A 26078-nucleotide genomic window follows, 5' to 3' on the forward strand; every position below is an offset into this window, starting at 1 on the left:
GAAATTGAGACCCAGAGCCCCTTCCTGAATGGGGACCTCATGCCCACAGATTCCTGCCCTTGAAACCAGGACCAGTGCTCCAGATGCACCCCCCCTTGAAATCAGGATCCAGTGACCCGACAGGCCCCCCCCCGAACTGAGACATAGTGCCCCCACATGCCTTCCTTTCCCTGTTGCATCCTCCATTGCGCCCTCCCAACCAGACAGATTTTGGGGATGTCACCTCACATGTCCTGTTACCTGCTCTGTGTCCGGCTCATCTCCACTCTTCATGATGTACCAGGGAACTGGGTGAGCTCAGTGCCTGAGACGCCGGGGGAGGGGAAGTGTCAGAGCTAGCAGCCCCCACCCAATCCCCCCCTTTTAGCCCCCCCATGCCCTTGGTACCCAATCATCCCCACCCCAGTACTCCCATTGAGCCCCCACATCCTTCATGCCTCTTGCAGCCCAGTCACCCCTCTTGACATCTGCCTATCCTCCACACATCCCTGCTAACCCACCAAACCCAGCCACACACCTCTGCCCCCCATTTACTCCTCCACTCCCCCTCTCATCAGACCCCCACCTACTTTGTGCCCCCCATCACCCTTCCAGTATGGGGCACAAAGAGAAGCTGGAGTTTGGGGGGGTGAGAGACCACAATGACCATGCACCCCCCCAAAAGGAAAGGATGGACTCACAGACACCCCACTCAGACCAGGACCCCGTGGTGCCCTGCGGTGAAGCCATGGCAACAGGAGAACCCTGCTGGGCAACAGTCTCCAGGCCCCCACATCCCATCCCAGGGACTCTAGAATCCCTCACTTGCCCCCAGCAGAGCTGGGGGAGGAGGAGACTCACCCCCCAAGGTCCCCAATCCCCCACACCATGCCTTGCACAGGTCCCCTGGGGGTGGAGGACCCCTGGGACGGGTGACACCCCCCACTCTGTGGCCCCACCTCCATCATGCTCCACTTACTTCCACTCCCAGCTCCCCTTCTCCACTGCCCCCCTACCCTGGTTCCTGTTCCCCATCAAACCGCCACAGCCCCTTGCCTCTGAACCCCGCTACACCTCTTCCATGCCCCCCCTCCTGGGCTGGTGCCTCCTGAGCCCTCCCTCCCTCAGGCACTGTGCCAGCTACCCCCACCCTGGACAGACACACAGATGCGGTGTCTCTCATTCAGATTTTGGTTTAATCTGGAAAATAAAAAACAAAACAAAAAATTGTCCATCGAACAGAGTCAAACAGGCACCTTTGTGTGTGTGGATGGGGGGGGGGAAGTGGCGACAGGACAGACAGACACACAGGGGGATCACTGGGTGGACACCCCCACTTCCTACACCACGGAGGGGGAGGGGAGGCAGCAGGGAACAGCATCGCCCCTTATTTGGCTCAATAAACTCCCCCTAGTTGATTTGGGAGGGGTCAACCCCCAGGAGTTTGGGGGTTCAGAATATCATTTGGCAGTTTGATCCCTCCCCCTTTTGGGGGGGTTAAGGACCCATCCCGCAAGGCAAATGAGGCACAGATTTGGGGGGAGACAGGAGTGTCCCCCACGAGCTGCCCCCCAGACACTCCAGGGGAGGGGGATAGTCTCTGAGCTGGGGTGGTAGGTGTCTGTGTGCAGTGGGGTTCCCGGTATTGGAGGGGGTCTCCTGGTACCAAGAAGGGGATGGGAGCAAATCCCTTTTCTGGGTGTGGGTGGGGTCTGGTGCTGGGGAGGACAGTTGGCACCTTGAGGGGACCATGGAGGATGGTGTCTCTGTGCCAGGGGTGCTCAGCTGGTACCGGGGTGGGGGAGGCAGTCTCAGTGCTGGGTTGGCAGTTTGGCAGCAGGGGGGCAGTTGGCATCACAGGGGAGGGGATGTCTCCATGCTGGGTGGCCCAGTTGGTACCATGAGGGAAGGGAGGTCTGTGTTGGGGGGCCCCATTGGTACCATGGGGGACAGGTAGGCCCAGCTGACAGCCCGGGGGGCAGTCTCTATGCTGTTGGGGGCCCAGGTAGCACCATGCTGCAGGGGGGCAGTCTCCGTGCAGGTGTCGCTCCACTCCCCTCTAGACCGCCTCACCCTTGTGGCGAGTGCGGCTCAGCAGGTCCATAGGCAGGCCGGGGGGCTGGCCGTGGGTGTGGCGGGTACGCAGGCGGCGGAGTTGGCGGGGGCGCTTGGCCTGCAGCCCCCCTTCAGTGGGCGCCTCGCTCTGGGTGTCGGAGCTCTCATCGATGAAGGCCAGGTTCTCCCCCATGTAGTCTATAGGGCGCAGGCCACCCCCCGCTGAGGCGGCCATGTTGCGGGCGTTGAGCTGCGCCACCTGCAGGGCGGTGCTGGGAGAGGGGAGCTCCGGGCGAGGCAAGGGAGGTGGTGGAGAAGGCGTGGCAGGTGGAAGCTCCGGGGGCATAGGGGAGGGTGGGTGTCCCTTCAGCGTCCCCACTTTCTGAAGCTTCTCAGGCAGCCCCATGCCCGTCACCCGCAGCTGGGCCGTCACATTCCCTGTCCAGCTGGCAGCCTGCGCGGTGAGGCCCCCCATCTGTAGGTTGAGAGGGGAATCAGGGACAGGCAGGGAAATCTCCCACTGATCCCACCGCATACATCACTGAGCCCCCCCACATCCCTCCACTGATTGCCTCAACATACACCCCAGCCCCCTCAGCCTGCAGGGTGAGACCCCCCCAACATCTGTGGGGAAAGTGGGGGGTCAGGGAACCCATCCAAGCCCTTCCACTGACCCCCCTCCACTTCCACCCTGACCCCCACATACTTACTCCTCCCCACCCCATCCCTTCCCACTGACATGCCCCCTCTCCACATGAACCACTCCTCCCTTCCCCCACCCATCCACTCTGCTGGATTGGGGGGTGTCAGACTGACCCCCCCATCCACTCTCTCACCTATGGGCACGCCCTGGGGTCTGTGTACAGGATGGGGGGAGGCTCTTTTGGAGGGGGGTGCATGCTAGGGTGTGTGTGCAGGGTGGGTACATAGCCTTTGTGCACCAGGACAGGACCCGCCAGTGGGTGTATCTTGTGGGGGTGGTGTGGAGCAGTGACAGAGTCCACAGGGGGATGCAGGGGCGTGGGAGGGGTCAGATGGAGGGGTCGGTTGGGGGGTGGGGAAGACCCATCTCAGCCCATGTGTGCCGGGTCAGCACCCCCAGCAAGTTGTCAATGTGGGGGATGTGGGGTCCTTTGAGGGGTTGGAAGGGGTGGTGGTTATGAAGGGGTCTGTAGTGGGGTACCAACCCTGGCATGTGTATGCTGGGACAGTACTCGCAGCTAGTTGGGGGTGCCGTGGGGGGGTCATAGGGATGGGGTGGGGACACCACAGGGGGATGCAAAGTCTGTGGGAGGATGCAAAGGGGTGTGGGAGGGCAGGGGATAGTGGGAGTCTGTGGGGAGTTGGAGAGGTGGGGTGGGGGACAGTGAGGGGGTTAGAGTGGTGAGGGGGATAGGAGGTCTGTGGGTGACAGGAGGAGACAGTGGGGAGTCCATGGGGGGATGCAAAGGGGAGGCAGTAAGGGGGATGGAGGGGCAAGACAGTGTGGGGGTTCATACGGGGAGCTGGAGGGGTGGGGGGCAGGAGGCAGTGGGGGTTCTGTGGGGGGGTTGGAGGGGCAGGATGATGGAAAGTAGGGGGGTTAGAGAAGTGGTGGGCAGAGGAGCACAGCAGAGGAGAGTCCGTCAGGGGTCCATGAGAGGATGCAAAAGGGGGCAGTGAGTGGGTCAGAGGGGCAGGGTAGTGGGGGTTCCGTGGGAGGGTAAGGGGCAGGATGGATGGCAAGGAGGGGATCTGAGGGATGGGGGGAAGTGAGGGGATCAGAGAGGCAGGGTGGGGGAAGTGCGGGGTACCAACCTCGGCCCGCGTGCGACGGGACAACACCCGCAGCCAGTTGCCAATCATGGTGAGGATGGAGGCGAAGTAGGCCAGGCCCAGCAGGATCCAGAACCAGACCAGGGGCTTGTACCAGGGGTGCTTGTCCCCCATACCATCACCTGGGAGGGGAGATGCTGAGACACTGCCCCCGAAACACACAACCTCCTCACTGCACCGGCTGTGCCTTCCCTGCCCCTCTCCCCCATCACTCCATTGCCCCCAATCCTCCTGCCAGCCCCTCTCCACCCGCTTCCCTCTGCCTCTTCCCTGTCCTCCTTTCCCTGTACCAGGCCCCCCTGGCCACATAAGAATGGCCAATGGTCCATCTAGACCACTATCTTGTCTTCTGACAGTAGCCCATACCGGAGCTTCAGGGAGAGTATACAGAACTGGGCAATTTGGAGAGATCCACCTGTCTGCCCCTCCTGGCTTCTGGCAGTTGGAGGGTTAAGATCGCCCTAAGCATGGGGTACATCCATCCCTGACCATCTTAGCCAATAGCCAGCGATGGACCTATTTTCCATGAACTTATCTAATTTTTTTTTTAACCCAGTTATACTTTTGGCCTTCACAACATCTCATGAGAGGTTGACTGTGCCTTGTGTGAAGAAGTATTTCCTCTTGTTTGTATTAAACTTGCTCCCCATTAATTTCAATCAGTGACCCCCTGGTTTTTGTATTGTGTGAAAGGGTAAATAAGACTTCTCTATTTTTCTACATCAGTCATGATTTTGTAGACCTCTATCATATCCCCCCCCTTGATTGTCTTTTTTCTAAGCTGAACAGTCCTAATATTTTTAGACTCTCCTCATATGGAAGTTATTCCATACCCTTGATCACCTCTGTTGTCCTTTTCTGAATGTTTTCCAGTTCCACTATATATCCTTTTTGAGATGGGGCAACCAGAACTGGATACAGGATTCAAGGTGTGGGCACATCATGGATTTATATAGCGGCATTATAATAATTTTCTGTCTTATTTTCTATCCTTCCTACCATTTTGTTAGCCTTTCTGACCACTGCTGCACATTGAGCTGAAGTTTTCAGACTACCCACAATAACTCCAAGATCTCATTCTTGAGTGGCAACATCTAATTTAGACCTCATCATTTTGTATGTGTAGCTAGGATTATGTTTCCCAGTGTGCATTACTTTGCACTTACCAACGCTGAATTTCATCTCCCATTGTCTTGCCCACTCATGCAGTTTCGTGAGATCCCTTTGTAACTCTTCACAGTCTGCTTTAGACTCAACTATCTTAAGTAATTTTTTATCATCTGCAAACTTTGCCATTTCACTGTTCACTCCCCTTTTCCAGATCATTAGTAAATATGTTGAATCGCACAAGTCCCAGTCCCTCGGGGGACCCCGATATTTACCTCTCTCCATTCTGAAAACTGACCATTTATTCCTACCCTTTGTTTCCTATCTTTAAACCAGTTACTGATCCACGAGAGAGCCTTTTTTCTAATCCTATGACTACTTTTTTCTTAAGAGCCTTTAGTGAGAGACCTTGTCAAAGGCTTTCTGAAAATCCAAGTACACTATATTGACTAGATCACCCTTATCCACATGCTTGTTGACCCCCTCAAAGAATTCTTGAGTCATGAGCCACAACTTCCCTTTACAAAAGCTGTGTTGACTCTTCTCCCACAAAGTGTGTTTATCAGTGTTAACTGATAATTCCATTTTTTTTTACTATAGTTTCTACCAATTTGCCCAACACTGAAGTTAGGCTAACTGGCCTGTAATTGCCAGGATCCCCTCTGGAGCCTTTTTTTAAAAATCGGCATTACATTAAGCTATCCTCCAGCCATCTGGCACAGAGGCTTGTTTCAGTGATGGATTACGTACTACAGTTAGTAGTTCTGCCATTTCATGTTTGAATTCCTCCAGAACTCTTGGGTGATTCCAGCTGGTCCTGGTGACTTATTACGGTTTCATTTATCAATGTGTTCTAAAATCTCTTCCACTGACACATCTGTGTAATAGCACTTCAGATGTCTCACCCAAAAAGAATAGCTCTGATGGGGGTATCTCCCCCACATCCTCTGGAGTGAAGACTGATGCAAAGAATCCTTTTAGCGTCTCTGCAATGGCCTTGTCTTCCTTGAGTGCTCCTTTAACACCTTTGTGGTCTGGCCCCACTGCCTGTCTGACATGCTTCCTGCTTGTGATGTACTTAAAAAAAAATGCTTAGTTTTTGCGTCTTTAGCAAGTTGCTTCTCAAGTTCTTTCTTGGCCTGTCTTATTACACTTGGACCCTTAACCAGCCTGAGTTTGTTGGAACTCATTGGAATTTGATTTCCAAAGTTTAAAGGGTACTTTTTTGCTTCTAACAGCCTCCAATATTCTGCTGTTGAGCTATGGTGGTATTCTTTTGGTCCTCGTATTGTCTTTTCTGATTTGGGGTATACATTCACTATGACCCTGTATTATGGCATTTTTAAATAGTTTCCACTGCTTGCAGGCATTTTACCCTTGTGACAGCTCCTTTTAATTTCCATCTAACAAGTGTCCTCATTTTGTGTAGTTCCCCTTTTTAAAGTTAAATTTTACTGTAGTGGGATTTTTTGTGCGTGTATTATCTCCCTACAGAGATGCTAAATTTAATTACATTATGGTCCCTATTACTGAGCAGTCCTGCTATAATTAGCTCTTGGACTACATCCTCTGCTCCACTTAGGACATCACACCTCACCACCCACCTTCCCTGTCATCTGCTACTCACACCTCCCACAGTGGGACCCACCAGGGGCTCTCTCACACTAACCCTCCCACACACACTAGGCTGCTCCCTGCTCCCCTTTCCTTGTCCCCCATGAAGCCCAGCTTCCACTGAGCCCCCCCTCCTGCCCACCACCAACAGCCTCCCCCATGTAGATCCTCCCATGCCTACCTGCCACATAGTCCCCGAAGCCGATGGTAGTCAGCGTGATGACCACAAAGTAGACAGATTCCAGCAGGGTCCAGCCCTCCACTCGCTGGAACACAATGGTGGGGATGGTGACGAAAAGGATGCAGCCAATGAGGATGAAGAGCAGGGCGGAGAGAACCCGCACAATGGTGGGACTCACCTGCCATTTCTGGGAGGGAGGAGACAGCATCAGGGGAGGACCAGGGGAAAGCCCCCTCCCCACAGACTGTGCCAGCCCCCCCCCCACACGCACACTCTGACCCCCGAGAGGGGAACCCCCACCACCACCACACACACCAACCCCTTTGCCCCTCACATACACTAATTCCTCCCAACACACACACACTCACTCCTTTGCCCCCCTCACACAGCCCCCTGGCAGTAGAGGTGCCACCTGGCCGGGTTTTGTACTGCTTTGCCAGGTAGAAGATTTTCTGTGCTGGGTTTTTTCACTTGAGACATGCCAAAGCACTCTACAATCCATGCCTTGTAGTTTGGACTGTGGCCCGTGTTAGGATGAGGTAAGAAAAATGATAAAAGACATCCAGGCAGTGTGCAGCGGCAGTCAACAAAGCAAACAGGATGTTAGGAATCATTAAAAAAGGGATAGAGACTAAGACAGAGAATATCTTATAAATATAAATCCATGGTACACCCACATCTTGAATACTGCATACAGATGTGGTCTCCTCATCTCAAAAAAGATATACTGGTATTAGAAAAGGTTTAGAGAAGGGCAACGAAAATTATTAGGGGTTTGGAATGGGTCCCATACGAGGAGAGATTAAAGACGCTAGGACTCTTTGTCTTGGAAAAGAGGAGACTAAGGGGGGGATATGATAGAGGTCTATAAAATCATGAGTGGTGCGGAGAAAGTGAATAAGGAAAAGTTATTTACTTGTTCCCATAATATTAGAACTAGGGGTCACCAAATGAAATTAATGGGCAGCAGGTTTAAAACAAATAAAAGGAAGTTCTTCTTCACACAGCGCACAGTCAACCTGTGGAACTCCTTGCCTGAGGAGGTTGTGAAGGCTAGGATTATAACAGGGTTTAAAAGAGAACTAGATAAATTCATGGAGGTTAAGTCCATTAATGACTATTAGCCAGGATGGGTAAGGAATGGTGTCCCTAGCCTCTGTTTGTCAGAGGGTGGAGATGGATGGCAGGAGAGAGATCACTTGATCATTACCTGTTAGGTTCACTCCCTCTGGGGCACCTGGCATTGGCCACTGTCGGTAGGATACTGGGCTGGATGGACCTTTGGTCTGACCCAGTATGGCCATTCTTATGTTCTTATGTAAAATAACATAAAAATATACAGATTGCGTGGGGGTTGTTTGTCTGTTTTGTAAAACGGTTCTCTAATGCATTCTAGTAATACCTATAATGGGCACTAGGACCCTTTTTCTTAACGGGGGGCGTGGCTAGTGGCCGGGCTCTGGTGGTGGTGTGACCAGTGGACCGCATTTTGTTGTTGGTTGATGGGGTGACAGCCAGGGGCTGTGATTTGTTAGGTGGCAGGGTGGCCAGAGGCTGGGTTTTCTGCACCTTGGAGGTGGCCACCCTACTCAGGAGGGGAACTGTGCCACACAACTCTGGGGAAAGGACCCTCCCCCCACCTCCGGGAAGGGAATCCCTGGAACACACGGGGTGGGGGCAGAGAGTGTTGGGGGAGGAAACAGACTGGGGAGCCCCCTGGGACAGGAGCCCCAAACCAAGCTGGCCCCATAAATGGGAGAGATCTAGTGCTGGGAAGCAGAGCCAGGCTCCCGGTCCCACTATCTGACCCCTCCTCTGCAGCACCCCTGCTCTGCACAGAGCCCGGAGAGTGGGTGCAGGGGTATGTGGGGGGACTGCTGGGGGAGCACAGGAGGCTGGGAGACCAAGGAGGACAGTGGAAGCCACTGTAGCTGCTGGACATGAGGGGCTGGAGCGGGGGAACCACTGACGACCCTGGAGCTGCTGGGTACATGGGCCCTGGCTCTGTGGGGACAGGGGGACAGGGACTCAGAGGGCACTCACCAGGAAGATATCCTCCACCTTGCCGATGGCCTGGCGCAGCGAGAAGCCCAAGTGGTCGCCCACCCCAGCCAGCAGCATCCCGAAGAGCGGGATCCCAACTAGAGCGTAGAAGATGCAGAAGAGACGCCCCCCCTCTGTCTTGGGGGATGTGTTACCGAACCCTGGCGGGGGGGAGAGCATGGAGTCAGCAGGGAGGGGGCAGAATTGATGCCCCTTAATCCTGAACTGCAGCTCCCTGCTATCGCAGCCCTGAGCAACCCCCCACCTCTGCCCTCAATCCCTACCCGCAGCACACACACATCCCACGGGCCAGTACCGATGGTGGTGATGATGGTGCCAGCGAAGAAGAAGGCGCTGCCCATGTCCCAGTTGGTGCTGGTGCCATTGGTGCTGTTGGCTGTGGGGTCAGCACCGGCACCCATGGTGTCTCTGACATGCTGGGGGAGACGGGAAGGGGTTAATACTAGTGGTTTTGGGTTCCCCCCCATCATGCAGCTCCTGCTGTCCCCGCCCCACATCCTTACCCCCGAACTTGACTTTCCCAGTACACATTTGCCAACCCTTTCCTGACTGCCCCATGGCTGTTGTCCCCAGACACCTGACTGCCCCCCACCCCACTTTCCCCTTCCTCTCCCCATCTCCCCCTGGAAACCCTCCATCAGCCTCACCCCACCCCATTACCCCCCAAATCACCCCAACCTGCATCTCCTTCTGCCCCACCCCAATGACACCTGACCCCCCCCCACCCTTCCCATGCCTCCAGCACTGTCCTTCCCCATCTACCCCTTATAACCATCCCCTCCTGCCCCCCCATTGACAACTCTGATTTCGGCCAATCTCAGGAGTCCAGCCTGGCCCAAGGGTGGGGGTGAAAAGCCCCTGTGATTGGCTGCCCTTCTCCCACTTTCTCCACCTCCTGGGAAGGACAGCCAATCAGGGATGCTGCAGGAGGCAGGTGATGCTCTCCCCCCCCACAAGAGATATCAGCTAGAGAAGTGGGAGTGGGGGGAGAGAAGGAGCAGGGGACAGGAGGGAAGTGGGGAGGAAAGGAGAAAGAGCCCAGCAGCTTAGGGCAGCCCTGCTCCCCCCTCCAGCCCTGCCCCTCCCAGACTGGGGGAGGGTGACAAGCCCCATGGAGCTGCAAGAGGAGGGGGGCAGATGTAGGAGGCCAGGGAGGGGATTAATTTCTGGACTGGGGGGGGGACAGAATTAATTCATTAGGATTTTAGGAAAAGCTGGAGGCTCTGCACGATCCCTGAGTCAGCGAGAGCCTCTTTCTCTTTAGGAACTGGCAGCGCTGTAACTGAGGGGACTTTCAGTGGTGGCCATAGCACTTCCCATCACCCCCACCAATGCCTGCTCCCCCCTCCCCCATGCCCCACTGCTGCTCCCCTCTTTCCCCCATCCACCACACCCCGTCCCCATTCACGCCTCACACCTGCCCCCTCCATGCCCCTCTCCCATCATCTCACCAGGATGAGTGTGTCCAGCTCCTGGCTGGGCACGCAGCGGTATCTCTGCAGAAACTGCTCACGGGCGACCTGCAGTGCCTCCTGCTGGCGGCTCTCATGCGGCTGCTCCAGCAGGCGGAAGACGAAGGCGCCGCTCACCAGGTAGACCAGCACCACGGTCAGCAGGGCCAGCACCGTAGCCCGTCGCATCACGCTGCCCTGCCCACTACGGGGTGTCTGCCCCACCCCCGCCCCACTCAGGATTGACTCCTTAGACGAGTAGCAGACAGGCAGTGCCCCATGGTTCTCGGCAGGGTGGGGGGCTGTGGAGGTCAGGGGGGAGCTCACTGCAGGGAGAAGATGGGGGTGAGTGTGGGGGAAGGCCACCCCAATACCACCCATACCCCAATAATCTCCAGTGCAGATATCCCCATTGCACCCTAATACCACCCACACCCCATCCCAATACACCCATAACCCAATAGCCCCCACTGCAGAGTCCCCCATTACATCCAAATACCATCCACAGCCCCCCACCCTGATATGCCCCACCCATACCCCCACTGCATAGAGACCCCATTACACCCTAATACTACCCATAGCCCCCCACCCAATACACCCCACCCATAACCCAATAGCCCCCACTGCAGAGAGACCCCATTATACCCCAATACCACCCATAGCCCCCCCACTGCAATAAACCTCACATATACCCCAATAGCCCTCACTGCAGAGAGACCCCCCAATATACCCATAGCCCCCTATTCTGATACACCCTACCCATACCCCCATCCAATACGCCCCACCCATAATCCACTCACCCTCACTGCAGAGACAGCCCATTACATCCCAATACCGTCCATAGCCCTCGACCCTGATACGCCCCACCCATACCCCAATACCTCCACTGCAGAGACCCCATTACACTCCTGATATCTCTATATACCCCATTCATACCCCCAATAACTCCCACTGCATAGAGACCCCCATTACACCTGATACCCAGATGGTCTCCCTCTGATATCCCCCACCCATACCCTAATCGCCACTGCATATAGACCCCCAGAGGTCCCACTCCAATACGCTCCACCCATACCCCCATAACTCCTACTGCTTAGAGATCCTCATAGTCCCTACCCTGATACACCCCATCCATACCTCCAATAACCCCACTATGTAGAGACCCTCCAGTATACCCAATACTGCTCATAGCTTTCACCCTGATATGCCCCCTTTGCCCCCTCCAATAAACCCCCTTCTTAGAGAACCCCAACCCAATATGCCACACCCAGTAGCCCATAGTGCTCTGGGGCAGTGGCTCACTGGGGTGGGGGATGGGAGGAGTGTGGACAGATGTCTACCCCGCATAGTCCCTACTGCATAGAGACACCCATTACACCCACATATCCCCAATATCCCCTATACTCCCACCCCAGTATCCCATGCATAGGGGGCTCTCTGTGGGGAGGGGACACAGGCAGAGTCCAGAGAAAAACACCCTCCTTCTGCCAATTCCCCATATCTCCCACTGCACAGACATCCCTCTATGCCACCTCCCACCCCCAGTGCCATGTGGTGTTCCAGGGGGTGGCTGGGGGTAGCTCACTGCAGGGGGAGACCACTCCCACAGCACCACACCCATCTTCCACCAACAACCCCCCCTACACAAAGACCCTCCATCCTCCACCTCCAAATGCCCATGGTGCTTGGCAGGGCAAGGTGAGAAGAGACACCCCTTTTTCCCACCCCCATAACATAGAGAAATCCCCGTTCCCCCCAATACCTATGCTACTCCGGGAGATGGGGTACCTCACTGCAGGGGGAGGGGTGGGGGAATATACCCCATCCTTCCCCCCATTCCCAACCTGATACCCTCCCATCCCCCATCCCCTCTGCCGCCCCATCCACCCCCGCTCTGCCTCAGCCCCCAGGGTCCCCATGGGAGGGGGGTAGGTTGCTCATTGCAAGGGGATGACAGGGAGTGGGAGCATCACGCGAGACCCCCCTGCCCCCCCCCAATACCTTATGGTGCTCGGCGGGAGGGCAGCGAGAAGGCGGGTTGGGAAGCTGCACTGACATCCCGGCCCTGCCCCCCTCCCCTTGGGATCCCCCCAGCGCCGCTCGGAGCCGGAACCTCAGCCCAGTGGGTCCCCCCCTCACAGAACACCCCCCCTCAGCCGACCCCGCTCCCCCACGGACAGACGGGGTGAGCCAAGGAGCTCCGGGGGGAGGGGGGCTCCGCCACCTCGCTGCCTCCCCCGGCCGGCCCCAGCTGGGCAGCAGCGCGCAGTGCGCACCCGGCGGGGCGGCCAGGGGCTGCGGTGGATGGAGCGGGGGGGCAATGAGACGGCGCCGGGGCTGCTGCCAGGAGATGCTGTAGCTGGAGGAGCCGAGCTTAAAGGGGCAGGAGCAGCCGGGTGTGTGCTCAGCTGCCCATGGAGGTGGGGGGAAGGGCACCGGGGGGGAACCCCCATCCCGGACCACGGCCCCACAGGGGGCGGTTGTTAACGCCGGTGGGTCGGGTGGAGGGGTTAACCCCAATCCGAGGGATCCCAGATGGGGAGGGTCTTGGGGGAGTTAACCCCAGTCCCGGGGGCCCCATACATAGGGGATACACTGTACAGCCCCCTTGCAGAGGGCGCGGGGGTCTCCCTCCCCCGCCCCGGGGGAAAGGCTGCCCCACTCACCTGGGTGCCATGCAGAGCCAGACCCTACAGTAGCTGGGCTCCAGGGAGCGACGGAGGGGGGCTGAGTCTCCCGGCCCCTCCCAGTCGGGTGCGTGGGGGGGATCTGCCTGGTGCACAGCTGGCTCTGTGCCAGCCCTCCCCCACCCAACCTGTCAGCCGGAGCCCAATTAACGGGAGCCTTTCAATTAGCTCTGCCCCGCCAGACTCTGGTGCCGCCACCGCAGGTTTGGCACTGCACAGGGGCCGCCAGCCAGCGTCCGTGCCCGGCCTGCCAGCCCGGCCTCTCCCAGCAGAGGGCTGCAGGGAGCGGAGCAGGAGCGCCAGCTACAGGGGGAGCTCCCAGCTACGCCAGTCCTGGCCTCTGCCAGTAGGGGGCGTTGTACACGGCCCTCTGTCGCCCCCTGTGGTGCGCGCGCACACACACACACACACACACACTTGTCTCATACACAGGGTGAGGTTTGTTCTCTCCAGCATGGGGTGATAGACATACATGGTGCCTCTCTTACACCCCCCGTGTCACACATATCTCACACACATCCCTGTGTCTGTCTCATGCACAAACTATCTCACACACCCTATCACACACTGTAGCTTACACACTGTAACACCCCATCTCACACACATCCCCGTGTCTGTCGCTTGTACTTGGACTGTCTCACACAGCATCACACATTGTATCTCACACACACACTGTCCCACCCCATCTCCATGTCTGTCTCCCGTACCTGGACTCTTTCACACACCACACTGTATCTCACACACAGTTTCACCCCATCTCACATGGATCCCTATGTCTATGTCTCATACACAAACTGTCTCACACACCCTGTCACACACTGTAGCTCACACACTGTCCCACCTCATGTCACATGCATCCCCGTGTCTGTCTTTCATACTTGGACTTTCTCACACGTTGTATCACACACACACTGTTCCACCGCATCTCACACACATCCCCGTGTCTGTCTCCCGTATATGGACTCTCTCACACATTACATATTGTATCACACACACACTCTTACACCCTATCTCACACGCATCCCCATGTCTGTGTCTCATACACAAACTGTCTCACACACCCTGTCACACACTGTAGCTCACACAGTCACACCCCATCTCACACACATCCCCGGCTGTCTGACATGTCACACACTATCTCACACACACAAACACACACGTCTCTCACACATTTGACACACTCCAGATAAAGCCACTGCCGCTCAGCCCAGTTGGTCCCCCAGCCCTCATCACCCTGCTCAGTGTGGGCAGTGGGGCACAGGGTTCCGGGGGAAGGGATGGATGGATGGAGTGGTACCCGCCCCAGCATCCCCCCTCCCCCTGTATCCCTCACTCACTCACTAGCAGCAGCAGCAGCAACGGCTCCTCCCTGCACTGGGATCTGGCAGACAGGTGCAGCCTCCTCCCTCACTCCTCTCCCCCCCCAGGAGGGGACAGCTGCTGGCCTGCCTCCCCCCCCCCGTTGGCCCCCAGCTGCCAGGAGCCTCCCCATCTCCGCCCAGCCACAGCCAGAGGGAGCCGGAGCCTCAGGCTGCAGGAGCTGCAGATTGGGGGGGGGGCTGTTAACCCTTTTGGGGGGGACAGCATGGAGGGGGACAGTGCACGGAGAGGGGACAGGCTGGTACCAGCACAGGGTACCCAGGGGGACAGAGGTGGGGACACAACCCTTTGCCATGGGATTCTGGGATGATTTTTTAGGATAGAGGTGTTGCTGGGGATTCCCTGGGATGGTGCAACCCCCAAAGCCCCCCAACACTGCTCCCTCCCTGGCCCCAGAGGAGGGAGCAGGACTCCTAGGTTCAATTCTTAGCTGCTCCGCGTCCCCTCTCTGTGCCCGTTTCCCCCCCTGCAGAATGGGGTGGGGACACTACTGTCCCTCTGCCTGCAGATGCCTGGGTTCTGTGTGTGTGTGGGGGGGGGCTGTTGTAACACTCTCTCACCCAGAAGTGCTGGAGACCTGCACAGGAGGGGGGTGTCTCCAGCCCAGACTAGCTTGGGAGCAATGCAACTGCCAGACCCCAACGTTGGAAAGAAGCAAGTAGGAGCTGCCTGAAGCTGAGGCAAGGAACTTTATTGGGGCCGGGGGAGACAGAGTTACATATAAACCCAGAGCTGGGGCGGGGGAGGGGGGAAGACTCCCTGTGCTGCACCCCCTCTCTCTGAGGAATTTCTGCTGAGCCGCTCTCGGGGGTGGGGGGATGACTCAACATAGCAGCTCCTCCAAACTTTGGGTGGGTGGACACAACCCGCCCTTTGATTCCCTGAGCCATGAAGAGAGGGCTTAACTCCCTTCAAGCTGTGTGTGTGTCGCTGGGGAGCTCCAGGCAATATCAGGGATCTTTGTAGCCGGAGGGGACACATTTCTGCCATCCAGGCTGGAAAGAGAATGGAAAAGAATGTGAAACACAGAAATCATCATCTTGCTGCCCCAATGCAAAGATGCAGCTGCCTCTGGGGTGGAGCTCAGGGATGCATATAGGGGTTGCTCACCCAGCAGTGTAGATGCTCTCAGACGCTGGTGCCCATAGCAGGTTCAGCGGGATCCTCCTCCGGCTCAGCTTTGGGTGCCAGCTGGGCCAAGGGGGTGCTGCCCAGGAGCCCCCTCCGAAGGACATAGGGGCAGGAGGGGCCGGAGGGGATGTCGGCAAAACCTGTGAGTGGGGCACAGAGTGAGATTGGGGTTAACGTGTGGGGGCTGAGCTCTGCTAGGGGTGAGCCCCCATCCCAGACACCTTTGGGTCCCAATCTCTCACTCCCTGGGGGCTGGGAGCACTGCTAGGGGTCCCCCCTCCACTCTCACTCCAGTGCCCTGCTGGGGGGAAGGGCAGCTGCCTGGGGAGGGATCAGAGCCAGAATCAGTACTGCACCCCTGCCCCGCCTTGCAGAGCTCAGAGCTGCTGAGCCAGATGGAAAATCAACTGGGCGGAGGTGGGAGGGGGGGAGAATTCCTAGCTGAGCCTGGGCACAGGGCCACTGGCTGCAGGTGGCGGGGGGTGTACTGGACTCTCATGGAGGCACAATCTGGGATGCCTCCCCCTACTCCCCTCACACTAACCCTCCCAAATTGGGGCTTCCCCTGCCCTGTACCCCTCTGCTCTGTATCTCCCCCAGAATCCCCTCCACTTCATACCCTCCTCAGTCTGCCACTCCCCTGCCCCATACCTCCTCCCTGAACCCCTCTGCTCCATAACCTGCCCCAGGCTGCCCCTCAAATGCTGCCCATCCCATAACTCCCTGAACTGCCCCCCACACCTCAGCACCCCCAGACATGGGCAGTGCCTGCACCATGTGCCTGATCCAGCTGCCCACCACGCACCTTTCATGACGACCTCAGGCAGCCCATAGGGCTCATACTGAGTGTGGTCGAAGGCCGCCGAGATGAGCTCCCTGTGGCGCCTGCCCCGCGCCGGCCCCTCCGTCTGGGTCTGGGCATCCCGCACCACCGGCCAGGCAGTCTGGAGAACTGAGAAAGAGAGACGGGGACATAAGTTAGGGGTCTGCTACCATGACGCTCCAATGCCTGGGCCTCCAGCCATGACCCCCCTTTCTCCAATGACCCTCCCCAAATACCCGGGACTCTCTCCCCACATGATTCCCATAACTGCCCAGACCCCTCCCCCCGACCAGCAGGCAGGTGCCACCCCTCCTCCCGAAAGGCAGTGCACCCCATTGATGCCCAGCCCCCTTCCCTTGCAGAGTCAAGGGCAAAAGCCCTGATCTCACCCCCTCCCCAATTGAGCCAAAGCTCCATGTCCCCCCCTCTTACCATAAGCAAGGTCTCCCTGGCCTCTATCCCCTAGGGGCGCTGGACGGGGGGTGGCTGAGGTCCCCTGGTGTTGTCCGTCTCCAGTGGCAGGTGTGGTACATTCCTCTCGAGCGTGGGATTGCCACAGTGCCAGCTCAGCCCGCAGGGCCCGGTTCTCCTGCAACAGACGGGACAGCACCTCCTCCAGCTGGGAAGAGACGGGGGTGCGGAAAGAGAAAGGAGACAGATCCTGTTACCCCAATGAGAGCAGGGTTCAGCCCCCAAGAACCCCAACCTGACCCTGGGGCAAAGGGGTGAGGGGGGCGCCACCGAGACCAGTTTGGTCCAAGATGGAGGACACTGATGACAGATGGCTCATGGGGAAGGTGGAGGGGGTGGGGTGGGCTGTGGCATATAAAGAGTAAGGGTGTTTTGGAAGGCGGGGGGGATAGCTACGTGGGGGTGTGTGGGAACCCAAGTTTTGGGGGAATGGGGCAGGGGAACCCTGGGTTTGGCAGGGGAGCCCCCAGTCAGGCATTGGAGCCCTGGGACACGAGTTGGGAGGTATGGGCAAGGAAGCCCCGGGTCAGGCAGGTCAGTCGAGGGTGCATGGGGTGGAGGGAATTGGGGAAACTGCCCTCCCCCAAGCTCACTCACCTGCTCCTGCAATCCAGCCTGGCCTGCCGGCTTCTGTAGCTCCCACAGGATATTCTGCAGCGGTGCCTGCTCACTGTGCCAGGCCTGCTTCCCCGCCGGCTCCCACATCCTGCTAACCACAGCCAACTCCAGGGGAATGGGCAGCTCCACAGGAGTGGGGGAGGCCAAACTTGGGGGGCCAGACTCTGGGGCTATGGGAGGCAGCTCAGAGGGGGTGGTGGTGAGTGCCTCTGGGACTGTGGGAGGTGGCTCAGTGGGGCTGGGCTCTGGGACTGTGGAGGGCGGCTCAGGGGGAGCGGGCTCTGGGACTGTGGGGGGCGGCTCAGCGGGCGGCTCTGGGACTGTGGGGGGCGGCTCAGCAAGGCTGGGCTCTGGGACTGTGGGGGGTGGCTCAGCGGGGCCGGGCTCTGGGACTGTGGGGGGCGGCTCAGCGGAGGGCTCTGGGACTGTGGGGGGCGGCTCAGCAAGGCTGGGCTCTGGGACTGTGGGGGGCGGCTCAGCGGAGGGCTCTGGGACTGTGGGGGGTGGCTCAGCGGGGCCGGGCTCTGGGACTGTGGGGGGCGGCTCAGCGGGGGGCTCTGGGACTGTGGGGGGCGGCTCAGCAGAGCCGGGCTCTGGGACTGTGGGGGGTGGCTCAGGCAGGCCGGGCTCTGGGACTGTGGGGGGCGGCTCAGCGGGGCCGGGCTCTGGGACTGTGGGGGGTGGCTCAGCGGGGCCGGGCTCTGGGACTGTGCGGGGAGGCTCAGGGGGACCGGTGGAAGGCGTCTCCCCACCCAGCAGCACCAGCAGCCGCCCCACCTCAGCCTCCAGCAGCTCGCGGACCCGTCCCGCCTCCCGCAGCGCCTGGCCCAGGCGCTCCAGCTCTTGCTCCCGCTCATGCCCCTCGGTCAGCAGCTCTGCCACATGCTGGCTCTGGGCCTCACAGGCTAGTGCCAGCCGCTCCGTCTGCAACCCCAGCATCTCCTGGAGCCGCCGCAGCCGCTCCTGGGCCTGGGCCGCCTGGGCCTCTGCCTCAGCCTTGCCCAGGGCCAGGGCCTTCAACTTCCCCCGCAGCACCTGCAGCTCCCCCACCTCCTGAGCATCCCCCCCAGGCAGGCCGGGCCCTGGTGCCCCCCAGACCTGAGCCTCCAACTCCACAGCCAGAGCCTGCAGTTCCCCCTGCTCCCCTTTGGCCAGGCCGGGCCCCAGCGCTCCCCGCAGCTCCTGGGTCTCCTCCTTGTGCTGCATGGCAGCATCATGGGCCAGCGGCATCTCAGCCAGTGCCCGGTGCTCCCCGGTCAGGTCTCGGGTGCCTGGACGCAGCTGCCAGCAGGTTTCCAGCAGCCCCTTGTGCAGGCTCTCAGAAGCAGCCAGGCGCCGGCGCAGCCCCAAAACCTCAGCCCTCAGGGCCTGCAGCTCTGTGGGGGGCTCCGGCTCCCGGCCCCGCTCCCCACCGGGCACCAGCCTGCCCACAGCTCGGGGATCCTGTGCTGAGGAACCTGGGGGGAAGGCAAACAGAGCAGAGAGGGAGCAGTTAGGGGGACATGGTGCCAGGGGGCACCCCTGGGCCCATGTTAGGCTGCCGCAGGGTAGAGAGAGACCCCCCCAGACCTCCCCATGGTCCCTGAGACACACACCCAGCCCCCCTTCGTAACCCCCATACCCACAGACACCACCCCTCCTACCCCCATACACCTACTCCCCTGCAGGTCCCCCACCCCCACCACAGCCCCGGGCTGGACCCCCAAACCCACAGGGCCAAACACCCAGCCTTGTCCACTGCCCCCCTTTCAGCATCCCCTCCTCCCCCCACCTCTGATACCCGCTTCCTCCGGGCCCTGTCTTCCCCTCCCCGGCCTCACCCTGACCCCACTCCCTCATCTCACCTCTGACCTTCCCAGCTGCCCCTCGTTTCTCGGGTGCCCGCTCCAGCCGGGAGCTGCTGAGGCTGCGCCGGCCACAGCCTGGGGGGCGCCGCTGCTGCTCTGATCCCCCCAGGCCCTGCTGAAGATAGGTGTGTGAGTGACGTGGGCTCTGACAGGGCAGGGGCCTGGCTGGCTCAGAGGGGTGGGAAATGGGATATGAGGCACTGGCTCCATTTGCTGATTAAACAGTCCCTTCTGCCCCTTGGCACCGACACCTCTCTCACCTTGTTTGGTGGGCGGTGGGGGGGCTCAGGGATGTCCAACCGGGTAACCTGCTGCTCCAGCGCTTCCCGATGGTGCCGCTCCAGCTTCGCCAGCTCCTGCAACAGACAGGGGGTGATATGCAACATGACAACTGCCGGAGCCCCAAGTGCGGGGTGGAGGGGATCCAAGGGGTCTCCCTGTGGTGAGTGGGGGGCTCAGCCTGGTGGGACCCCAGCCCTAGCTGAGTGCAACACAGTCCTTTCGGGTCCCCTTGTAAGGCTGTTCTGGCCTGAGAAGCACTTGGCCAGCCACAGCAGTGTGGGGCTGTTGCACACAGGGGGGATTAGTGCAGTGGGGTCAGGGGCTGAAGGGAGGGGAGGAAAGTGGCAGGGTACTATTGGGAAGGTGGGGCTGTGCTGGGTGTGGGGGAGGGACTGTGAGGTGGGGATGAGGCGCCTGGGGGAGGGGGCTGTGCCAAGTTGGGGGGATTGTGCCGTAGAAGGGAGTAGCAGGGTGTGGGCTGTGCAGCACGGGTTCTCCCACCTGCCGGTGCTCCCTCTCCTGCTGCTCCAGGCGGCGCTGCGTGGCCCCTGCTCTCTGCCTCTGGCCCCTCAGCTCCTCCAACAGCTGCTGCACCCGCCGTTCCAGGGCACTCACCTGGGGGGGCAACAATGTGTCAGACTTGGGCAAGCCCTCCAGTGGCTCCATGGAGAACCAACAGACACCCCAAGGGCTACATCCCTCACCTAGCCCCTCCAGAGGTGCCAGTTCTGTGTATCCTGCTTGTTCACCACAGCTGGGGAGGGGAGGATGGGATCTGCAACAGGAATATGAGTGGGGGGGATAAAGATAAAGGGGGGTGCAATCCCTCCCCCTCCCCTCTGGGGCTGCCTCATAGCACCAGGGCCAATCAGAGGGGGGGGGCTAGGAGAGCCTCAAGCTCAAAGGGGGCCTCAAATTTAGACACTTGTTAATTTTTTGGCATTTGATAAATTTCACAACTTGTTTTTATGCGCATCCCTATCGGACCGAAATGTGACAGACTCTCTCAGCTTAGAGCTGCAGATTTAAGCAAATACGAGATGTGATCTGGTAAAAGACATCATTTTTTTGTTAACTGATATAGATTTTGTCATATTAAAGAGTTAAAAATGTTCATAAATATTAATAAAAATGTATCGGTTCTGATGGGACAAGATTAGACCACGTGTCATAATTTTTGATGTTTATTATGGCTAGGGGCCTCTCTGGACCTCTGAGAGGGCCCAAATAGCGCCACTGCATTCTCTGCTCTAGGCCTCCCCCCTCTGATCCCTGCAGCCCCTGTGCTCCAAGGACTAGAGCCCCACCTCGTGGCAGCAGTCAGTACTGCACCCTGCAGCAGCTCCATGCCCCCCACCGTGTGGCAGCAGGCGGTACTGCACCCTGCAGCAGTTCCATGAGCCTCCAAGTGGCCCTTCCCACCCAGTATGAGGCTAACCCATTTTCCCTCTGGTCTCTCCCATGCTCACCTTAGTGACTGCCTGGTCCCGCTGCTCTGTGCACTGGGCCAACTCCTGCTGCACTGACTGCAGTTCCCCCCTCAACTCCCAGGCCTCCATGTCAGGGGGGCCTTGCCCCGGCCCTGCAGGGGAGAGGATAGGGGTGAGAAACGGCAATGCTGCCCTCAATGGCCTGGGGCCATTACCCTCCTGCTCTCCTCCACCATCATGAGCCATATGGGCTTCCACCACTGGCACCAAGGACGGGCTGGGCCCATAGTCCTTGAGTCTAGTTCCTCACACCCCTCCACCCCTGCACCCCTTGGCTCATCCCCAGGGCCAGCTCTAGGCACCAGCATTCCAAGCAGGTGCTTGGGGCGGCACTTCTCAAGGGGCAGCATTCTGGCCCTTTGGGGGCGGTTCTTTTCAAGGGGCGGCACTCTGGGTTTTTTTTATTTTATTTTTTTGCTTGGGGCGGCAAAAAACCTGGAGCCGGCCCAGCTCATCCCCCTCCCCAGCCACCACTGGACACCAGCCCCAGTTCTCTCCTGTGCAGACCCCCCCCAAACCGGACACCAGCCCCAGTGTAACCAAGTTACCCAGAATGCTTCACTCCCAGGAACTGGAGATCAGCCTGGATCTCAGGGGTGAGAACAGGGGGGTTCCCTCTAATGCCCCTCCCCTGGCCCAGTCCTTCCCAGGACCCATCCAGATCCCCACTATAGGAAGGGCAGGGCAGGGTCAGGTTGGGGGGCTGGGTGACCTGCTCACAAGGAGAAACTGCCATAGCTAGGTTGGGCGTGAAGAGGTTAACTTCCCACCCACACACACACAGTCTCTCCCAACATCATTGGAGTTTTACCTGCATTCTCCTCTCTAGGTTCCTCCCCAGGGGATGGGATCCCCTGACTGTTCTCTGGGGGGGCAGGGCCCCCAGGAGGGACACTGTGCCAGGCAGCCCCTCGATGCACGAGCGGCTCCTCCCCCAATGTGGAGCTGCTGGGCTGCAACTGGAGAAGGGGAGATAAGGGGGTGAGGGATACAGGCCTTTACTAAATGCACCCCAGTTGTATGGGGCAGGGGCTTCAGCTCAGGAGTGAGGGGCACAAGCAGATAGAGGCAGGGCCACCCAGAGGATTCAGGGGACCTGGGGTCTTCAGCAGCGGGAGGCCCCTGCCGCTGAATTGCCGCCGAAGACCCGGCATTTCAGCGGCGGGTCCCGGGGCGGAAGGATCCCCTGCCGCAGAGGTCTTCAGGGCACTTCAGCAGCGGGTCCCGGAGCGGAAGGACCCCCCGCCGCCAAACTGCCGCCGAAGACCCAGAGCGGAAGAAGCTCCGGGGGTCCGGGCGCCACGAGAGTTTTCCGGGGCCCCCGGAGCGAGTGAAGGACCCCGCTCCAGGGGCCCCGAAAAACTCTTGTGGGGGCCCCTGCGGGGCCTGGGGAAAATTGTCCCACTTGCCCCCCCCTCTGGGCGGCCCTGGATAGAGGTGGGAGAACCAAGGCCTGGGATACCAGGGGGCTGCAGGTTGGGATTGAGGGACACTGGCAGAGCTGGAGGTGGGGGAACTTGGGGTGGGATGGTGGGGGTTGGAGGTCGGGGTTGAGGGTCACCCTCTGTACTCACTCTCATGCTGGGTGTTCGGGGTCTGTTCTCTAGTCTGGGATTTTGCTCCCAGGTGCTCAGCTCAACTCCTGCGAGGAGACAGACCTGGTCAGCTCTGCAGGGCCGATGACCAGCTCCCCAAGGGGTCAGACTGTCCCCCCCCCACCCCCTCCTCAACAGTCTGCAACAAGCTCTAATCCCCCATCAGCCTGGGACAGGAATGAGCCCCCCTCCCTCCTGCCCTCCTCACCTTCATCCTGGGGGGCCCAGCAATGGAGCAGGGGGGTGCTTGACCGCAGGTTATCCAGCTCTGCCTGGCACCTGGGGGGACCCCAGAGAGAGATTAGTGCTGCTTGCCAGGTGCCCCCTCATACCCATCCCCAGTGCCCCCCATCCCCATAGCTCCCCCAGTGCCCCTCACCCCAACACTGCTCCACTCAGCCCCATCCCCCACCCCGCACAGTGTTCCCCCCACCCCAACACCACAAATCACTCCCTTCGGTGCCCCTCATCATCCTCTGGGCACCCCCCCACACTCTTACTCTGCCCCCTGATCCTGCCACCACTATCCCAACAATGTACCTCCCAGATTCCCTCACCTTTCCCCAGGCACCACCCCCAGATCACACCATCCCTACCCCAACAATATCCCCTACTGCACTCTCACATCCCCTCACCTTCCCTTGGGCACCCCCCAATCCTGACCTCCAGATACCCCTGGGCACTTCCTCCACCTGCTCCTGGGCAGCACCCCACTTAGTGCTGTTCCCCCTCCTGTCTCAGGCAGTGCCTCTGACACCCCCCCTTGTCCCACTGGCATCCCCATCCCCCGGCCAGTACCTCCGCAGCTCCTCCTCCAGCTCCTCAATGCGCTGGGTGGCCCGGCCCAGCTGCCCCTCCAGCTGGCTCAGTTGCGCCCCCTTTGCCTGGAGCTCCCGGCTCAGTTGCTGGCGCCCGCACTCCAGCCGCTCGCAGGCCTCGGCCAGGTCCCGCCGCTCCCGGGCCAGCAGCGCCCACGTGCCACGCTCCTCCTTGTGCTACAAGGGATGGAGTGTGAGCGTGCAAGGCCGGGGGGAGAAGCCCAAGAGTGCACAGCCCAGAGGTGGGGGCATATGGTGGGCATGGAGACACGAACTCTGCTCTGGCCCAGGGCTGGGAGAACTGGCTGGTTCAGGAGCATGGGGCATGGGCAATGGGCCTTGCAGCATGGCCACTGACTCAGCCATAACGGTGCTTGGCCTGCTGGGAGCCACGGGCTGCCCTCCCTGGGTGCCACCCCCCATCAGTGTGGGGGGCACCCATGTACCTTCTGCCTCTGCTTGTGTAGCACGGCCTCCAGTGTGTCCAGCTGTGCCTGCTTCTGGACCCGCTCCTTGTTGGCCCACTCCAGGCGCTGCTCCAGCTCCCTCACCCCCTGCAGTGCCCGTGCCGGCAGCCCCTCCTGCCAAGCCTCGCCTGGCCAGCTCATGGCGCCCTCTCCCCTGCCCAAGGCTGGGCCCCTCCAGCCCCTGCTGCTTGCTCCAAGGACAGACACTGCCGGGATGCAGCAGGGATTAGCAGGGATTAGACATCACAGCCCAGAGAAAGACAGAGCACTAGGGGGCGCTGGGCCGCAGGGAGCAGCAGGGGTCACTGGGCCGCAAAGAGCAGGATAGGGCTTGTCAGGGGGCACTGGGGAGCAGGCTCAGCGGGGGGCGCTGGGCCACAGGGAGCGGGGCGAGGAGTCAGCCAAGGGCGCTGGGCCACAGGGAGTGATGCAGGCCTCAGCGGGGAGGGGAGGGGGTGCTAGGGAGCAGGGCAGGGCTTGTCAGGGGGCACTGGGCTGCAGGGAGCACTAGGCCACAGGGAGGGGGGGCCACAGGGAGGGGGGCAAGGACTCGGTAGGGTGTGCTGGGCCACATGGAGTGGAGCAGTGGCTCAGCAGGTGGTGCTGGGCTGCAGGGAGTGGCACAGGGCTTGTTGGGGGGCACTGGGCCCCAGGGAGCAGGGCAGGGATTCGACAGGGGGTGCTGGGCCCCAGGGAGCAGAGCAGGGCTCAGCAGGGAGCACTGGGCCGCTGGCCGCAGAGCAGGGCTCATTGCGGGGTGCTCGGTCACAGGGAGCAGGGTGGCGGGTGCTGGGCCATAGGGAGCGGGGGCCGGGGCAGGGCCACAGGGAGCAGGGTGGGGGATGCTGAGCCGCAGGGAGTGGGGCAGGGGTTCTGGTCCACGGGTCCCTGGGGGGCATTGAGCAGGGTGGGGGACTGGGCCACAGGAAGTGCTGTTTTTCATATGGGTGACTCCATTCCAGGCCCCCAGCCAACCCCCTCCCTTCAGCAGTTTCCCTTGCAAACAAAAAGATTTCCCTTCCCGTCCTGTCCTTCACTCTTGTGCTGTTATTGCGTGACTCCAATCAGCTGCCTCACCCCATCCGAGAGCAGAGAATGGAACCCAGGCGTCCTGCCTCCCAGTGCCCCCTGCTTGAACCCAGCAGAACACACTCCCCAGGCGTGCTCAGAAGCAGCTAGGCCTTGTCAGCCTCCGTGCAAGCCAGCCCCAAGCAGTTATAAAGAGGAGCTGGTTTTATAGAGGCTACTGGAACCATGGGCAAGGTCAAGGAGGCTGAGGGAGCTCTGCCTGTTTGTTCAGCTAGGGCCAGAGGGCTTGGGGGCGAAGCTGGTTTTCCAAGACATCAAGGCCAGGCACACCCGTTATGACCCTCTCCTCTCTAAGAGCCAAGATAGAAGCCAGTAGTCCAGGCTTCCAGCCCCCATTGCAAGTGCTGCGTCAATCTAGGTGTCGCCAAAGTGTGTGGGGTAAACATGGAGAAAGGGGCAGGCCTTAGTCAGGCAGAGAACCCAGGTGTCTGGGGCAGGGCCTGCCTCAGAATCCAAGAAACTAGGGCAAGAGCTAGTCCTCGGTGACCTCTAACTCCTGCGCCGGGCTGAGCTGGCTCTAGCGGCACGCGGGTGGATCAGCTTATGGAGGGATTAGCGGGGGCAGGCAGGGTAACAGCACCTGCCTGCGAGGGAGGGACAGTGCCACTCCTGCAGGGCAAGGGGCAGAAGGGATTAGGATGGGCAATATAAAGGGCGGCCGAGATGGAATAAATACAGGGCAGCTCTGGGGGCAATGCCCCTCGCAGACCAACAGGCAGCTCCAGTCCCCTGGGGGGAGGGTTGCCAGGACATGGCTCTCTTCCCCACCCCAATCACCTATGCTGGGCCAACGTGGGGGCAGGTTGCTGATTAACCCCATCAGGCTGGGGGTTTAAAGTCCAAGGAGCGAGGGCAGAGATGTAGCCCAGTTGCACACAGTGCTTGTGCCAGCCAAGGAGGGGGCGGGGAAAACTACCTGCTGCAGCTCATGCATTCTGTAGCAGAGCTGGGAACAGAACCCAGGAGTCCTGGCTCCCAGCCCCACCCCACTCTAACCACTAGACCCCACTCCCCTCCAAGAGCTGGGAACAGAACTCAGGAGTCCTGGCTCCCAGCCCCACCCCACTCTAACCACTAGACCCCACTCCCCTCCAAGAGCTGGGAACAGAACTCA

At 59.7% G+C, this 26078-nt stretch overlaps 2 protein-coding genes across 5 annotated transcripts; both read right to left on the bottom strand.

Moving 5' to 3' along the window:
• Positions 1–1156: 1156 nt before the first annotated feature.
• On the bottom strand, positions 1157–13095 carry KCNK4 (potassium two pore domain channel subfamily K member 4). 3 transcript variants are annotated; one of them, XM_065551100.1, is made up of 8 exons: positions 12933–13095; positions 10267–10592; positions 9111–9231; positions 8795–8955; positions 7962–8064; positions 6752–6938; positions 3832–3994; positions 1157–2509 (listed from the first exon to the last, which is right to left on the bottom strand). In XM_065551100.1, the coding sequence occupies exons 2-8, from the start codon at positions 10453–10455 to the stop codon at positions 2039–2041; spliced, it is 1395 nt and encodes a 464-aa protein (XP_065407172.1). In that variant the 5' UTR covers positions 10456–10592; positions 12933–13095; the 3' UTR covers positions 1157–2038. The 3 variants fall into 3 exon arrangements, with proteins under 3 accessions (XP_065407172.1, XP_005305571.1, XP_042705669.1); XM_005305514.4 differs by lacking the exon at positions 7962–8064 and having other exon boundaries at positions 3832–3971; positions 12933–13092; XM_042849735.2 differs by lacking the exons at positions 7962–8064; positions 12933–13095 and adding an exon at positions 12268–12619 and having other exon boundaries at positions 3832–3971.
• Positions 13096–14477: 1382 nt separating this feature from the next.
• LOC122173687 (uncharacterized) lies at positions 14478–26074 on the bottom strand. Of its 2 annotated transcripts, none has more exons than XM_065552967.1 (14): positions 23855–26074; positions 23389–23585; positions 22799–22869; positions 22570–22637; positions 21807–21954; positions 20975–21087; positions 20007–20120; positions 19484–19579; positions 19221–19335; positions 17356–18833; positions 16720–16906; positions 16270–16416; positions 15444–15604; positions 14478–15328 (listed from the first exon to the last, which is right to left on the bottom strand). In XM_065552967.1, the coding sequence occupies exons 1-13, from the start codon at positions 24014–24016 to the stop codon at positions 15462–15464; spliced, it is 3039 nt and encodes a 1012-aa protein (XP_065409039.1). In that variant the 5' UTR covers positions 24017–26074; the 3' UTR covers positions 14478–15328; positions 15444–15461. The 2 variants fall into 2 exon arrangements, with proteins under 2 accessions (XP_065409039.1, XP_065409038.1); XM_065552966.1 differs by having other exon boundaries at positions 19221–19338.
• Positions 26075–26078: the final 4 nt, after the last annotated feature.

The sequence above is a fragment of the Chrysemys picta genome, chromosome 7, assembly GCF_011386835.1.
Source record: "Chrysemys picta bellii isolate R12L10 chromosome 7, ASM1138683v2, whole genome shotgun sequence".
NCBI classification, from domain to species: domain Eukaryota; kingdom Metazoa; phylum Chordata; order Testudines; family Emydidae; genus Chrysemys; species Chrysemys picta.

Bases quoted from the DNA above. Each gene is read 5' to 3' on its own strand.
- KCNK4 (XM_065551100.1), bottom strand. From the start codon at position 10,455: ATGCGACGGGCTACGGTGCTGGCCCTGCTGACCGTGGTGCTGGTCTAC. The intron at 8,956-9,110 runs GTACTGGCCCGT...CCCCCCCGCCAG, and splicing joins CACCATCATCACCACCATCG to GGTTCGGTAACACATCCCCC. The intron at 3,995-6,751 runs GTAGGCATGGGA...TTTCGGGGGCAG, and splicing joins CTTCGGGGACTATGTGGCAG to TGTCTCAGCATCTCCCCTCC.
- LOC122173687 (XM_065552966.1), bottom strand. From the start codon at position 24,016: ATGAGCTGGCCAGGCGAGGCTTGGCAGGAGGGGCTGCCGGCACGGGCA. The intron at 22,870-23,388 runs GTACTGGCCGGG...GGGTCCCCCCAG, and splicing joins CTGGAGGAGGAGCTGCGGAG to GTGCCAGGCAGAGCTGGATA. The intron at 19,339-19,483 runs GTGAGAGAGGTG...ACCTATCTTCAG, and splicing joins CCCACCGCCCACCAAACAAG to CAGGGCCTGGGGGGATCAGA.